At 36.2% G+C, this 12,781-nt stretch overlaps 2 protein-coding genes across 3 annotated transcripts; one reads left to right on the top strand and one right to left on the bottom strand.

Annotated features, from left to right (window-relative positions):
- The first annotated feature begins 128 nt into the window (after positions 1–128).
- Positions 129–3,107, top strand: LOC113358347. Its single transcript, XM_026601894.1, has 3 exons — positions 129–1,665; positions 1,759–2,256; positions 2,387–3,107. Exons 1-3 carry the CDS (start codon positions 1,569–1,571, stop codon positions 2,914–2,916), a joined length of 1,125 nt encoding a protein of 374 aa, XP_026457679.1. The 5' UTR covers positions 129–1,568; the 3' UTR covers positions 2,917–3,107.
- Positions 3,108–3,306: 199 nt separating this feature from the next.
- On the bottom strand, positions 3,307–6,260 carry LOC113358344. Of its 2 annotated transcripts, XM_026601889.1 has the most exons (4): positions 5,643–6,260; positions 5,425–5,522; positions 3,834–3,901; positions 3,348–3,637 (listed from the first exon to the last, which is right to left on the bottom strand). In XM_026601889.1, the coding sequence occupies exons 1-3, from the start codon at positions 6,031–6,033 to the stop codon at positions 3,848–3,850; spliced, it is 543 nt and encodes a 180-aa protein (XP_026457674.1). In that variant the 5' UTR covers positions 6,034–6,260; the 3' UTR covers positions 3,348–3,637; positions 3,834–3,847. The 2 variants fall into 2 exon arrangements, with proteins under 2 accessions (XP_026457673.1, XP_026457674.1); XM_026601888.1 differs by having other exon boundaries at positions 3,307–3,901; positions 5,643–6,258.
- Positions 6,261–12,781: the final 6,521 nt, after the last annotated feature.

Genomic DNA, 12,781 nt, shown 5'->3' with positions numbered 1-12,781 from the left:
TCCATGTAAATCTCGCATGCCGCATACTTGTCTTGAGCATATTAAACATTTTGTTCTCGTCACAAATTATTTCTTGTGTTTCTTTTGACAAACATCAGACCCAGTTTAATTAGCAGCTGAGAGAAAAAAATATGAATTATGCAGGCTTGTAGAGAAACACTGTGATGATGCTATCCTTACAGTTACAGCCGTGCCGATCATTCCAGGGACCAAAAGCTTTACAAAAATAAAATTTAAGCTGCAGTACCAGATAAACAGGCACTTGCAGCAGAGATGAATCTTAAGCATTACTATCTACCAACCCAGAGTCGAGGAGAGAACTTAGCCAGAACATGGCTTTTGCTACCAGGACAAGACTTTTGTTAACTTGTTTACCGGACTACCAGTGAGTAGCTCAAATACAGTAACAGATGGTTCGTTGGTGGGTTCAAGACATCTGTACTGCAATAGACCACGTATCTGCATCTATCCAATGGGGCATTAAAGAAGTGAACGAATTAGGATGGTTACCCTTAATTATAGCTTCCATAATTCATAGTAATATGGACAACTGTGCTGCATGCCGGTGTTCTTGTATGTTCAGAGTGTCACCCAACCTTCTGGTTCATTACTAATTAGCTAGTATAAGGAGACATGAGCCGAATATAACTTCTTTATTCCAAAGTGATGAGAATCAAAATAGTGTTAAGAAAAAGATCGAATTATGATGGTGGAAGTCAACAATAGGAATGGCAGGGGACCCACTCAAGAATGTGGAATGTACATGGCAGGATCTTGAATCCCGGAGATAAACGCGCTGGTTTGAGTGTGCATTTCAACCGCATCAAAATGACTTGCTTTTGAAGGTGGGGAAAAAAAAGAGTAGTCCCCATTTGGGCATCATTATCAGATAGCTTGGCCTGGCAGGATTAAATGACAGATAAAATAAAGTTGAAGTGTCCTGATCTTATAATTTTGAGCATTGGTGAGTCAATGAACGCTCAAGATAGCTTCTTGCTGGCTTAAGATTGGAGAATGATGTGAAGACATGTTGTCTTAGGGACGAAGCTCGCACTGGATCTTACATCCGGCATTAAAAAATGAAGTAACCTGCAACTGTAAGGAGTGGTTTAAAGACGGTAAATTAGATTATTCAGATATTGTGTAGGATGAAATAACTCGACAGTATTTCTTAAATGCACGCAGTAACCACTAACCTGTAATGGAGCAATAGTAGTAATTAGCACAGCAAATTATAATATGCACTCTTATTACTTGCACTGATCAAGAAAGTCCGAGACGGATAAATTGAATAATGAATCTTATCTGTAGTTATAAGTAATATCCGTTGGCAGTTGACACTAGCTAACTGATGACTAATACTCTTATCACCGCTAATGTGTGCTTCCATACTGCTTCCTAAATATCTCTCTATCTTATAGTTTGCATTTTCAAATTCTTTCCGTCTCTCTCCCTTCTCTTCTATTGCAGTATATAAATGCACGCATTTGCACTGGAACGTACACTATCAAACTGATCTGTCTATCTTATTTGATTGTTGTCTTCAACTTGCAATTCACTAGAGAGATATGGAGATTGCCTTGCTTTCTCTTGTGCTTCTCATCTCTTCTTCCGCTGTCTTCTTCGCCACGACTCCTGTTTCTGCAGATGATAAACCTTTAGATGGTAATCACTGTTGTTGAGCTCATCTTTATGTTGTTTATGCTATATACTACTAGTAATAAGTCATTGATGTATTTTCCGTGTACCCTTTTACAGGACTTTTCAGAAATGGTGATCTCGAAGAAGGGCCAGAGCCATCAAAACTTAAGGGAACCGTCATTATTGGGACGTACTCACTTCCCAAATGGAGGATCAATGGTTTAGTCGAGTATGTCCACGGTGGTCCACAACCTGGTGGAATGTATTTTCCTGTTTCACGCGGTGTTCACGCTGTTAGGCTCGGTAACGATGCCTCAATCACTCAAGCAATAGTAGTCAAACCAGGTTCTCTATATGCCCTGACATTTGGAGCTACGAGAACTTGTGCACAAGATGAAGTTTTAACTGTCTCTGTGCCACCATTCGTGGGAGATCTTCCTCTCCAAACACTGTACAACAGCGACGGAGGTGATACTTATGCTTGGGCGTTCAAGCCTACATCTAAGATCGTTAAGGTGACATTTACTAACAAAGGTACTCAAGAAGATCCTTCATGTGGTCCTCTACTGGATGCAATTGGAATTAAGGAGCTTGTCATTCCCTCTGCCACCAAAGGTAATTTGAACACACATTTCACAATATATTTCATTTTACTCTATTCAGTGACCATCTGTCTGATTCTCCATTGAGGTTCCTGTTATGGGTTTACGTTATGTTGTAACTAATTAATGAATATTTCAAACAGATAATTTGGTTGTTAATGGTGACTTCGAAGAGGGTCCTCATCTATTTAGAAACTCTGCAAATGGCATTCTCCTGCCTCCCAAACAAGTAGACAGAGAGTCACCGCTTGTTGGATGGATAATTGAATCTCTTAAAGCCGTCAAGTACATCGACTCGCAACACTTCAATGTTCCCTCTGGGAAAGCTGCAATTGAGTTGGTTGCAGGTAGAGAAAGTGCTATCGCTCAAGTCATAAATACAGTTCCTAATAAATTTTACACGCTCACTTTCATAGTCGGAGATGCCAAAAATAACTGCCATGCATCCATGATGGTCGAAGCTTTCGCCGGGGACAAGACACTCAAAGTCCCTTTTGAATCTACTGGCAAAGGTGGCTCTGTGACTGGTGGCCTTGTATTCAGGGCAAGTGAATCCTCTACAAGAATTACCTTCTACAGTTCCTTTTACCACTCAAAGCAAGTGAGCAATGACTTGGGAACTCTTTGTGGTCCTGTTATAGATCGTGTTGTTGTTTCTCCTCGGGATGACTAGTTATCTGCTGCATCATTTCGGTCTAACCGGAATGGGGTTTGCTTTTACATGCATAATCAGGCCAGGTTTTGTAGTTTTATGTAGTAGGTTTTTTCCTACAAAACTGAACCTTTTCTCTCATAGTTTGCTTCAAAATTTGAAACTTCCAGTCTTGTAATTGTACTTTGTTCTATATTATGTATTAAAGTTTCATTGTAATAAAAAAAGAATTTATCACCATAGACTGGTTACCAGAGAAAGCTTTCGACGAGTAGAAGTCAGAAAATTTGTTCATGTGAACAAGTTGGAAGGTGGAGTTGAAATTCTGCCCCAGTCGAATGCATTTTTATATTTAAAATATATATCCTACAGGTGTGATGTCAAGTCATACACCGCAACAAATGACTCATCTTGGTACAAGAATTCAAAACCAATTATAGAGAAATATGAAATGCAAGCAAAGTCAAGATGAAGCCATGATCTCTCATTCTAAACTTAATCAGATACTATTTAGATTGATTCGTCTTCATGTATATTTAGTAGACAATGGAATATAGAAACAGAAAATTTGCACATTCTGCATCAAGAAAAGAGAGACTCAAACATTTTATGTATGTTTCATTCTTTCCTAGTAGTAATTTGTCCTGCTATGAACTACATACATATAGGGTACTTACACACTCAAGAACAGGAAAAAAAAATGCTTAAGCACAAAACAGCCGTTGCGAATGATGCTTACAGCCTATTAAATAAACAAACAAAATTAGATGCTGCAGCACAAGAGGTGGCAGATAATAATAATAATAACAACAGCATGGAAGGTTTGAATGAAGATCTTTTCTTCATTCCATGCATGAGATTTTCTAACAATGCTGCTTTTAGACATCGCTACTACATATATAGTGAGGTTTTAGAATTCCTTACTAGATCCAGCATACCTGTCTTGAGCATATTAAACATTTTGTTCTTTGGACACAAGTTCTTTTGATTTTTGGTCTCCTTTACCCTGAAATCCCAGAAATTCAAACAAGTGAGAAGGGCTTCCCGAACAATCATCAAGCTCCAGTTACCAAACGGAGACAGAATTAAAACGATTTAAAAGGACAATTATATATGTACCAAAATGGCAGCTAAGAACAATAATATAGATCCTGCAAATTTAATAAAGCAAACAGTATTTCTATTTTAAACATATGTAAACATTACTATAATACCTGTCTGTCAACCTACTGCACATTTCAAGGGAACACAAAAGCATCACAACAAAATCTAAAGTTACAGTACAAGATAGACAAGCTCTCACAGAAGACAAAAAAAAAAGGAACTTAAGCATTGCTATCTGGATAATCAAAGTCCAGGAGCTAGGTTGGCGATGCATACACATGCATTAAGTATTAAGCAGAGTGTTGTGTCAAGGTGGTGCTGCTCAGCCTCACTGGAAGTCGTAACAATGCAAAATATATTATAGGGTGATATCAAAGCAGTAGCATAAATGAGTGAGACAGTTGGAATATTGGTCAGCTAAGACTGGACAAAACATATTACGGTTCAATTCAGTTTTAGCTTATTGTGTATCGCTATTAAATGCAACCACTACTAAACCAGCTTACAAACACGTCCACACAACCAGGGTAATCTTTAATACAAACAGAAAATGTAGGGAAAGCTGCTCGTATTTAGCTAAGATGAACACTTCTTTTCCACCCTAACATGGTAGGACGGCTGGAAAGTTGAAGATTACACAGCAATTTGGAACAATTATCACCAAGATAAACTGCACATCACGATTTGTCTCAAACAAAAACAAGTGTGAAGTTTGTGAAATGTGTGACAAATTGCTCCAGGATACCAACTCTTAAGTCTTCATTACCAATGTGTGCAAGCAAACAACAATTACGCAGATTGAAAACCATAAACATTGTACATGGCTAGTAGTATGACCTCTGGCACAGGTGTATTTTGTTTACGACTCTACACATTGTTGGTGCAGAATTTAACAATCCTATCCTCTACCAACTAATTTTACTTATCAAATGTTAATCCAAAATGGATTTTGCTTTCCCCTGTAGCCTGCAATGACTAATGCTATTACTTCTAACTAATTAATATAAAATGCATCCACACATAATCTAAACAGACAGAAGGAATACATTTCCATAACAAATTAATGTCACCCTACTGTAAGATTTTAGTCCAAAAGCAGCAACATTCAAGCATCAAACGAGAAATTCAACACTTGGTAAATACATTTCCATACATTCTTTCCCGGCTAATCAATAATTTCATTAATGGAAAATACATTTCCATAACAAACAACAGCAACTTAAAATATCATTTCAACACCAAATTATGTTATCAGAACCTATAAAAGGTAAAAAATACTTTGATTTCACATCACTCAATGACTTAGCTATAAAGAATTACTCTTAACACCTTGAGATCAAACAAATTACAATTACTTCAACACAAAACCTAAAAACACAAACAATCAGATCAGAACAACCCACAAAATTAAATAAAATCTCTTACCATTCCTTGGCTTTCATAGTAATCATCCAGAGCCCATTGATACTTAGAATGATTCAACCCAAACCAATGAGCTAAATACTCATCCAAACTTGAATGTGCTGCAACAAGGAAAATAAAAACAAACTAAATGAGACATAAAAATACAGCAAAAGAACAATTTTTTTTATAGATATCCCAAATTGGAAAGAAAAAAATATGAAAATTTCACAAAAGATTACCATCTTGTACTTTAGCAACAGCATTCCAAAAGAACCCAAACATAGAACCATCACCACCCGATGAAGATTTAACACTGTCAAACTGTTTGGGAGGAGGCAAAACTGGTGGAGGTACAATTTTAGCAGTATGGGTAGGAACCTTAAGAGTATCAGATTTAGTTTCAAATGTTTGTTTTGGAGTCACTGGTGATTGCACTTTACTAGGAGAATCATCATCATGAGATTTGAAGGGTTTTGGAGTATCAGATGAGAGTCTAGTTAGAGATATGGGTTTGGTTGATTTAGTTTCAGATGATGGCTGTTTTGGGGTTGCAGGTGGTGTTATAAATACAGTGTATCTACCAGCTTTACCAATCAATGGTGGAGGTGTTGATTCTTTGTTCACCACCATTTTTTTTAAAACAAAAATAGAAAGAGATCTTTGATGGAAAAATGTTTGAAGAAATTCTTGGGGCTTTCAGTTGGATAATTCTTCCATTAAAGTAGTTGAAGATGAAGATGAGTAAAAAGAGAGAACTTTTCTTTTCTTGTTTAGAGGAGAGAGATAGAGAGAAAAAAGAGTTTAAAGCTAGTTTTTTAACTTACACAGTCTCAGTCTCACACTGTTTGGTGTATAAAAGCATCCCATTCTTTTCAGATCTTTGTCTTCTCTTTTTTCTTTCTTTTTTAATTTTAAAAAGAAAATATTTATGGATTTAAATTCTAAACCTCATTTTAAGGGATTCTTTGTAGTAAAGCCCCTCTTGTAAAAGTGAGTTTGGATGGAGGTGAGTTAGGGTTGGCCTTGGTAAAACTGGCCGGTCATCAATGAAATGGGTACTCAAAGAATATGATAAATTGCATTAGTTAAGTAGCTGATTTTGTCACTTTTAGCATCCACTGTGACTATGTCAACGTGGCAAAACAGACTACGTGTTAAATATACCACTTAGGCATACACGACAGAGAGTCTAACGAGCGACATAGTGTCCATCATTATATGGTCATAAGATCGTTCGTTGGTCATTCCAGCGCCAGCGATAGTTATGTTATCGCTTGCTGAGTTGATCGCTCATCAGTTCCTCATCCAACGACAATAATTCCTCCCCTTTATAAATACCTAGTTTCAAATTCATTTCAATTCACACCAGAATTTCTAAATCTCTCTAGAATTTCTCAATTTCTCAATCTTCTTCAAATATAAAACAATCACATGTTTTCTACACTTCTTAATTTCTTAATTTCTTGTGGATGGTGAGTTGAAAGACATGTTCGTACAGAATGACGACGAAAAAATGGCAAAATTTTCGGTTTTGAAAGTTGTTATCACATTTTGAAGGCGTTGAACAAATTTAATCCAGAAGTGTTAGCAGCTAATCAACAAACCTGAAAGGTCACATACAATTCTTCACCCTCAACATCTGAAAGGTCACCATATAATTCTTCACCCTCAACACCAAATTTTGCACCATTTTCAGCAGGTCCATCAAATTCTTCACCAGATACCTCAACAAACTCAAATGTCAACTTAGTTCTCAATAATGATGATAATAAAAAACTACCAATAAAGGAACAAAGGAAGAGTTGCTAGAAAATTAGCTCAAGAAGGTGGAAGCTCCAATGGATTTAACAGGCGGAGTTTATGGAACATCAGAAGACCGTCGAGAAGTAAAGAGCGGTTGATAGGAAATTTCATAATAGGGAGACTAAGAAAAGCCGCTTTTTTCAAGAAAAATTTGTGAATGACTATGACAAGCATAACACACTTCAATTATGAACCCCCAACAAAAACATTTGTGGCAAATTGAATTTGACAGGATTCAAGCACAAATTGAACAACAAGCTGGATTAAATAACAACCAACCTGATGGTGATGATAACGATGATGAGTTCGATGTAGTAGAACCTCTAAATAATTAATGTATTAATTTAAATTCTAATTTGAATTGTTGCATTTTAATTTGATATGTTGTTGTTGCATTATACTTAATAGGAGTTTCAAATGAAAGGTTAATTAATTTGAAATGTTGTTGCAGTCTACTTAAATAAGTTTAGCTCATTAATTTAATATTGAATGAAACAAACTACAAACAAATTAACAGTTTAAACTAAAATGCATAACTTAATAATTACGCCCACCCGCTCTTCTATACTCTGCCCAAAGATTCACTCTCGGATCTTCTCTTAAACTGTCATACAAATTATGGATCTGAATGTAATTAGTCATTTGCCCATAATTTCTTGCAGGCACGCCTCTTTGTGGTTGAATCTCAGGCCTCAGATCTTCATCTTCATAGTTAGTCCACTCCTTATCGCGACAGGTTCCCTGAATTACCATGTTACGAAGAATTATGCAAGTGAGCATAATCTTGTGCATTCACGAGGATTCAACCCACGATATGGCCCACAAATGATAGCGAACTTCCTCTTCATAATTCCAAAAGCGCGTTCCACATCTTTTCTCAACGCCATTTGGCGTTCGTTAAAATGTTGGTATGAATGGCCCAATGCACCGGCAGGGGGCTGACGGTAACATTGAACCAAGGTTGACCATTTTGGGTAGATACCATCCGCAAGATAATACCCATGAGTTTACTGATGGCCGTTGATTAAGAAACAGACTTGGGGACAAATTCCATACTTCAGATCTTCAAACAAAGGCGACTTGTGCAATATATTAACATCATTTTGTGAACCTGGAAGACCAAAAAAAATCGTGTCATATATCCAACAATCATAAGAAGCAGTAGCTTCAAGGATAACGGTTAGTTTCAGATAATGACCCTTATATTGACCGGCCCAATAAACACGGCATCCTTGCCATACCCAATGCATACAATCAAGACTACCTAGCATTACTGGAATCCCCTATCCTCATCCTCCGTCAATATTTGTCTAACATCTTCCTCGGTTGGTTCTCGTAAATATGTTGGACCTGAATGATTAATTATTACTTCGCAAAACAATGAAAGATAAGTGAACGAAGTTTTTTTGGACATACGAAGGTACTCATCGTTCATATCCGCTGATTTGCCATAACCTAGAATCCTTAAAGACGAAGTAACTTTTTGTTCATGACTATGACCTCTAATATTCAGTGCATCAAACTGATAATTAAATTGAGGTTCTACTCGACGAAGCTCTTCAATAATCTTTTCCACCAGATGTCGAGGCATGCATAATCGATGTAGGAAATATTAACCAGGGTATACACAATTGGGAAGAAAATAATCGTGCATCAGCTTCCGGTGGTAGAATTACCTCCCTCGATATGTATATCTTCTTGAGAATACTTCTTTTGGCTCTGAAACCCTAAGTATTTGGCCTGAATATACGAGCATCAGAGTGTCAATATTATCTTTAAATTTCTCATCATCAAGTTTGATTCATAATACCATTCCTCTCTTCATAGGATATCGCCATTAATGATTATGAAATTTAAAATTGCGGATACAAGTACAGAAATTGGTAAACAAAAATTGGTAAAATCTATGTAGAAGTAGGTGTAAGTGATTTAAAGAAGTATATGGGCGTATATATAGAAAAAGAGGGGGAATAACCATTATAAAGTAGCCATTGAGCGATATAGTGTCAAATGAAAGCGATTTAAAGAAAATAGAGCGATGTTAACTATGACGCCACCGATATTCACATTATCTCCAACGTTTTGATGAATATAGTTCACTAGAAACTTTATCGCTCAGTGGTTTTCCCATAGTGGCACAACTCATTTACCATGCCACCTGATATGTCAAACAAGTTTTTTTAACCTTGTGCATAGGCATAGGCCTTATCTGTTGGTAAACTGACAAGCACGGAGAGCAATTGGATTAGTTAGTGCGTCTGCAAATACAACAACTATTTGGGTTATCCACCAACTGGTATTTTTAATTTTTTAAATCAGAATAGGCTAGAAAACTACGCTCAAACTATAAACGCCAAATTTGTTACAATTTTTAAGTTTTAATTTAAGATTTCCTTATCAAAAAAACATAAAAATTAAAATAAAATAATACAATGTATGAATTACGCTGCATATATATATAGATTTATTACAACGCGTAATAGCACAATACATAAATTTATAACGAACATATATACAAATTTATAATGTACTGGTATTTTTGTCGAAATTACGAATATTAACGAGTCTTTCGAATAAGAAAGTAATTGACAATCGAAAGTCTTTTCTCTTTCTTTACAAAACTAAAAGGAAAATTCTTAATCCAACAATAGTGTGTATCTATTTTTCTCCTAGTTTTTATTCCGCAAATGTTATTTTAGTAAATTGTTAGAGATAATTTATTCTTACAAATCTCAATCTGTTTCTAAGGGTAAAGGCTAATGCAAACACAAACAAGCATGGAATAATCACCTACTCCCGTTCCTCCCTGCATACGAAGGTAAGTAACATTGCTTCTCCATTTTTTGTCGAACCAATGCTTAATTTTTTTTATTGAATTAGGTCTTCAAAAATGCTCTTTTCTAGTTTGATTAATGGGTTATATATATTTTTTAACGAATTGATTAAGTGCTTAGACGTATTGTATATGGTTGTCTAGTTTCATTTAAATGTTTATATTAAAAATTAAATATCCCCATTCAAGTGATCAAGCAGAATCACAACCGAGATATGTATTTATTATTCGTGTATACATACGCTAAATTTCTCATCTGATTCTAGTTTATGATGTTATAACTTGTTATAGAAAAGGTAAGACTAATTAAGGTGTAAGTTTTTTCTCCATAATGCTCCACCTAACCCAAAATCCTGTCTCCATCACTGCTAATACGGTATGCACTAAAATAGTAATTGTACAAAAAAAAAGACAACCAACTTTACGAGGGAGGAGAAAAACAACGACAAAATTACATGGAATGTGAACACAAAGTGAAAAAACTAGATTTATGAGTACTCGTGATTACAGTTTCATTATGCGTATATTCCGGAGCCAGAGACCGCTCAATTCGAGCAAACTTCACTTACCAAACTTCACTTCAAATCCCAGCTTTCTTTTCTCTCTCTCTTCTCCTCTCTTTTTTCTCTTCGAACTCTTCATAACCCTAACAACCATAGCCTTTTCATGCTCAAATCGGCTCATTTGGAGCAGATTTGAGAAGAAGTAGCTCAACGCATCCTCATTTAATCTCTTTTATTTGCTCATTTTACAATTTTTTCCTTCGGTTTTGAGGCTTGAATCTGATTTTTTTTCAACCAACTGATCGTGGGTTTAGATCTATTAGTAACTCTTCTTGTACTTGTCTTTTTTCTCTTATTTGACTTCTTAAGAATCAATTACAAGTATTATTTTCTTTTTTCTTGGTTTTTGGATTTATGCAGATTTGGGTTTGTGTCTGTTCTTTTCTTCTTTTAATTGAATATATGCTCAAGTAGAAGATAATGGTTCTATATGGAGAAAAATCAGATCCAGTAGCAACAAGAACATCATCAACTTTATCGAAGGAAACAAAGACAGTAACAAAAACAAGATCAAGATCATCTGCACGTTCATCAACTACAACAACTGCTATAAAGACTCCAACACCGATTTAGGCCGACTCGTCACGATTTAGTAGACCCTTGTTGCTTAGATTCATGTCACTTTAAACTCTGTAGATACTGGTATTTAAAAAACTTAAAATCATGTTACTTAGTTGTACATGTTTGTCATATCACGTGGTTGGATCTGATCAAACACTGCTTTGTGCAGTCAAACAAATTAGTTTTGCTTCAAAACTAATTTTGCCATGTAATCCGATTTGGTTCTTTGAGATGGTGTTTAAATCTGTAAATCTGAAACGGTTAGCCAAGAATGGTGGAGCCACTTTGAATCCGATAATTGCATAATGAAATTGAAAAAAATGATATAACCGTTTCTGATGCCCAAAAATCAGTTATGTAATGTTTTGAGGTTTATCCTCTTTGATTAAAAAAAAACGGACACCTAGCTCAGCTGGTCATCCCCGTTTTCCAAAGATTCATAGGTTCCAGGAGATCCCAGGTTCGAGCCCACAATGGCGTAATATTGCAGGAACTAACATGGAAGGTAGAGTTAGCTTGCCCCCCTTGTGACACAATCTCAGCCCCCATCCGCTTCGGCTCCCTTGGCTAGGTTACCTATGAGACTCGCTGGTAGGCTAGCACGACAACTTGTTCAATTAATGTAGTAGTACGTTGTTGGAGCTTAGCTTGTTAGCTTCCAACTAGTTAATGTAATACTTTTTATCTTGAAAAAGAAAAAGAATTTTTTATCTTTTTTCCACTTCAAATCGAGCTCATTCCCCTTCTGGTACGAGAAATGAGTTAGGGTCAACCTGCTGCCTCCATCTCACCCTTACCAAGCTTATCCAAGCCGCTGTCAAGTTGTTTTTGTTATGAGGATCTTAATGGAAATACTTTTACAAATTCAAATTGCCAATATTAAAATACAAACATTGTACAGGATAACCATTGTCAAGCGCCACCTTACTCCTTTTTACCGGTATGTGTTGGAGCTTGGGAGGTGTGCTCCTCGGGATATTCCCCAGTGGAGACAAAATTTGCATCGACCATCTAGAAAATTTAATCAGTCTTTGTTATCTTTGGTCTAGGGATTTCGTAAATTTTTAGATTTACCGTTTTCGAAATTGAACCCCCGAAACCAGCTTCAGCTAAAACTTGCACTAGCCAATTCGATGGGCACGTAACCAAAGATGCAGCGTCATAGCTGAGTAGTCAAAACTTCGTTCATGTCATTTTGCCATGTTCTTTCGGTTGAGATCAACCAGACGGTTTCCAACACAAACACGATACATACATGACAAATAACGCCAAGCAAATCTACTGACAAAACTACTTTAAGTTTTAAGCCAACCGATTACCACAGAGTCAAAACTTATGATGCGGATAGGCAATATGAGTTACCTGTTTTGGGGTAACTTTTCTGTGAAGAGGAAGAGATAATGTTGTGAACAGAATTTCAGCTGTGGACAGAAAGAGTAGACACAAAATTATCATCACCAACCTAAAAGTCTTGAACATGTGATATATGGGTTCATAACTTCACAACTAACTAGTGTCTTCAATACAGGTTTTGCTTCTTGACTTGCTCATTCACCAAGAATTTACTCAAAATGACAGGGTATTCCAGAATTTCAAGTACAAGTAACGTCACAATTAG

Source organism: Papaver somniferum, chromosome 3 (genome assembly GCF_003573695.1).
Source record: "Papaver somniferum cultivar HN1 chromosome 3, ASM357369v1, whole genome shotgun sequence".
In the NCBI taxonomy this organism is placed as follows: domain Eukaryota; kingdom Viridiplantae; phylum Streptophyta; class Magnoliopsida; order Ranunculales; family Papaveraceae; genus Papaver; species Papaver somniferum.
Note: the sequence above shows the minus strand (reverse complement) of the source record. Positions and strands in the feature narration are given on the sequence as shown.

What these genes read in the sequence shown, in the direction of transcription:
- LOC113358347 (XM_026601894.1), top strand. Translation starts at nt 1,569, where the DNA reads ATGGAGATTGCCTTGCTTTCTCTTGTGCTTCTCATCTCTTCTTCCGCT. An exon ending in AGATGATAAACCTTTAGATG is followed by an intron (nt 1,666 to 1,758) that starts GTAATCACTGTT and finishes ACCCTTTTACAG; the next exon opens with GACTTTTCAGAAATGGTGAT. An exon ending in CATTCCCTCTGCCACCAAAG is followed by an intron (nt 2,257 to 2,386) that starts GTAATTTGAACA and finishes TATTTCAAACAG; the next exon opens with ATAATTTGGTTGTTAATGGT.
- LOC113358344 (XM_026601889.1), bottom strand. Translation starts at nt 6,033, where the DNA reads ATGGTGGTGAACAAAGAATCAACACCTCCACCATTGATTGGTAAAGCT. An exon ending in TGTTGCTAAAGTACAAGATG is followed by an intron (nt 5,523 to 5,642) that starts GTAATCTTTTGT and finishes TCCTTGTTGCAG; the next exon opens with CACATTCAAGTTTGGATGAG. An exon ending in ACTATGAAAGCCAAGGAATG is followed by an intron (nt 3,902 to 5,424) that starts GTAAGAGATTTT and finishes CTGGGATTTCAG; the next exon opens with GGTAAAGGAGACCAAAAATC.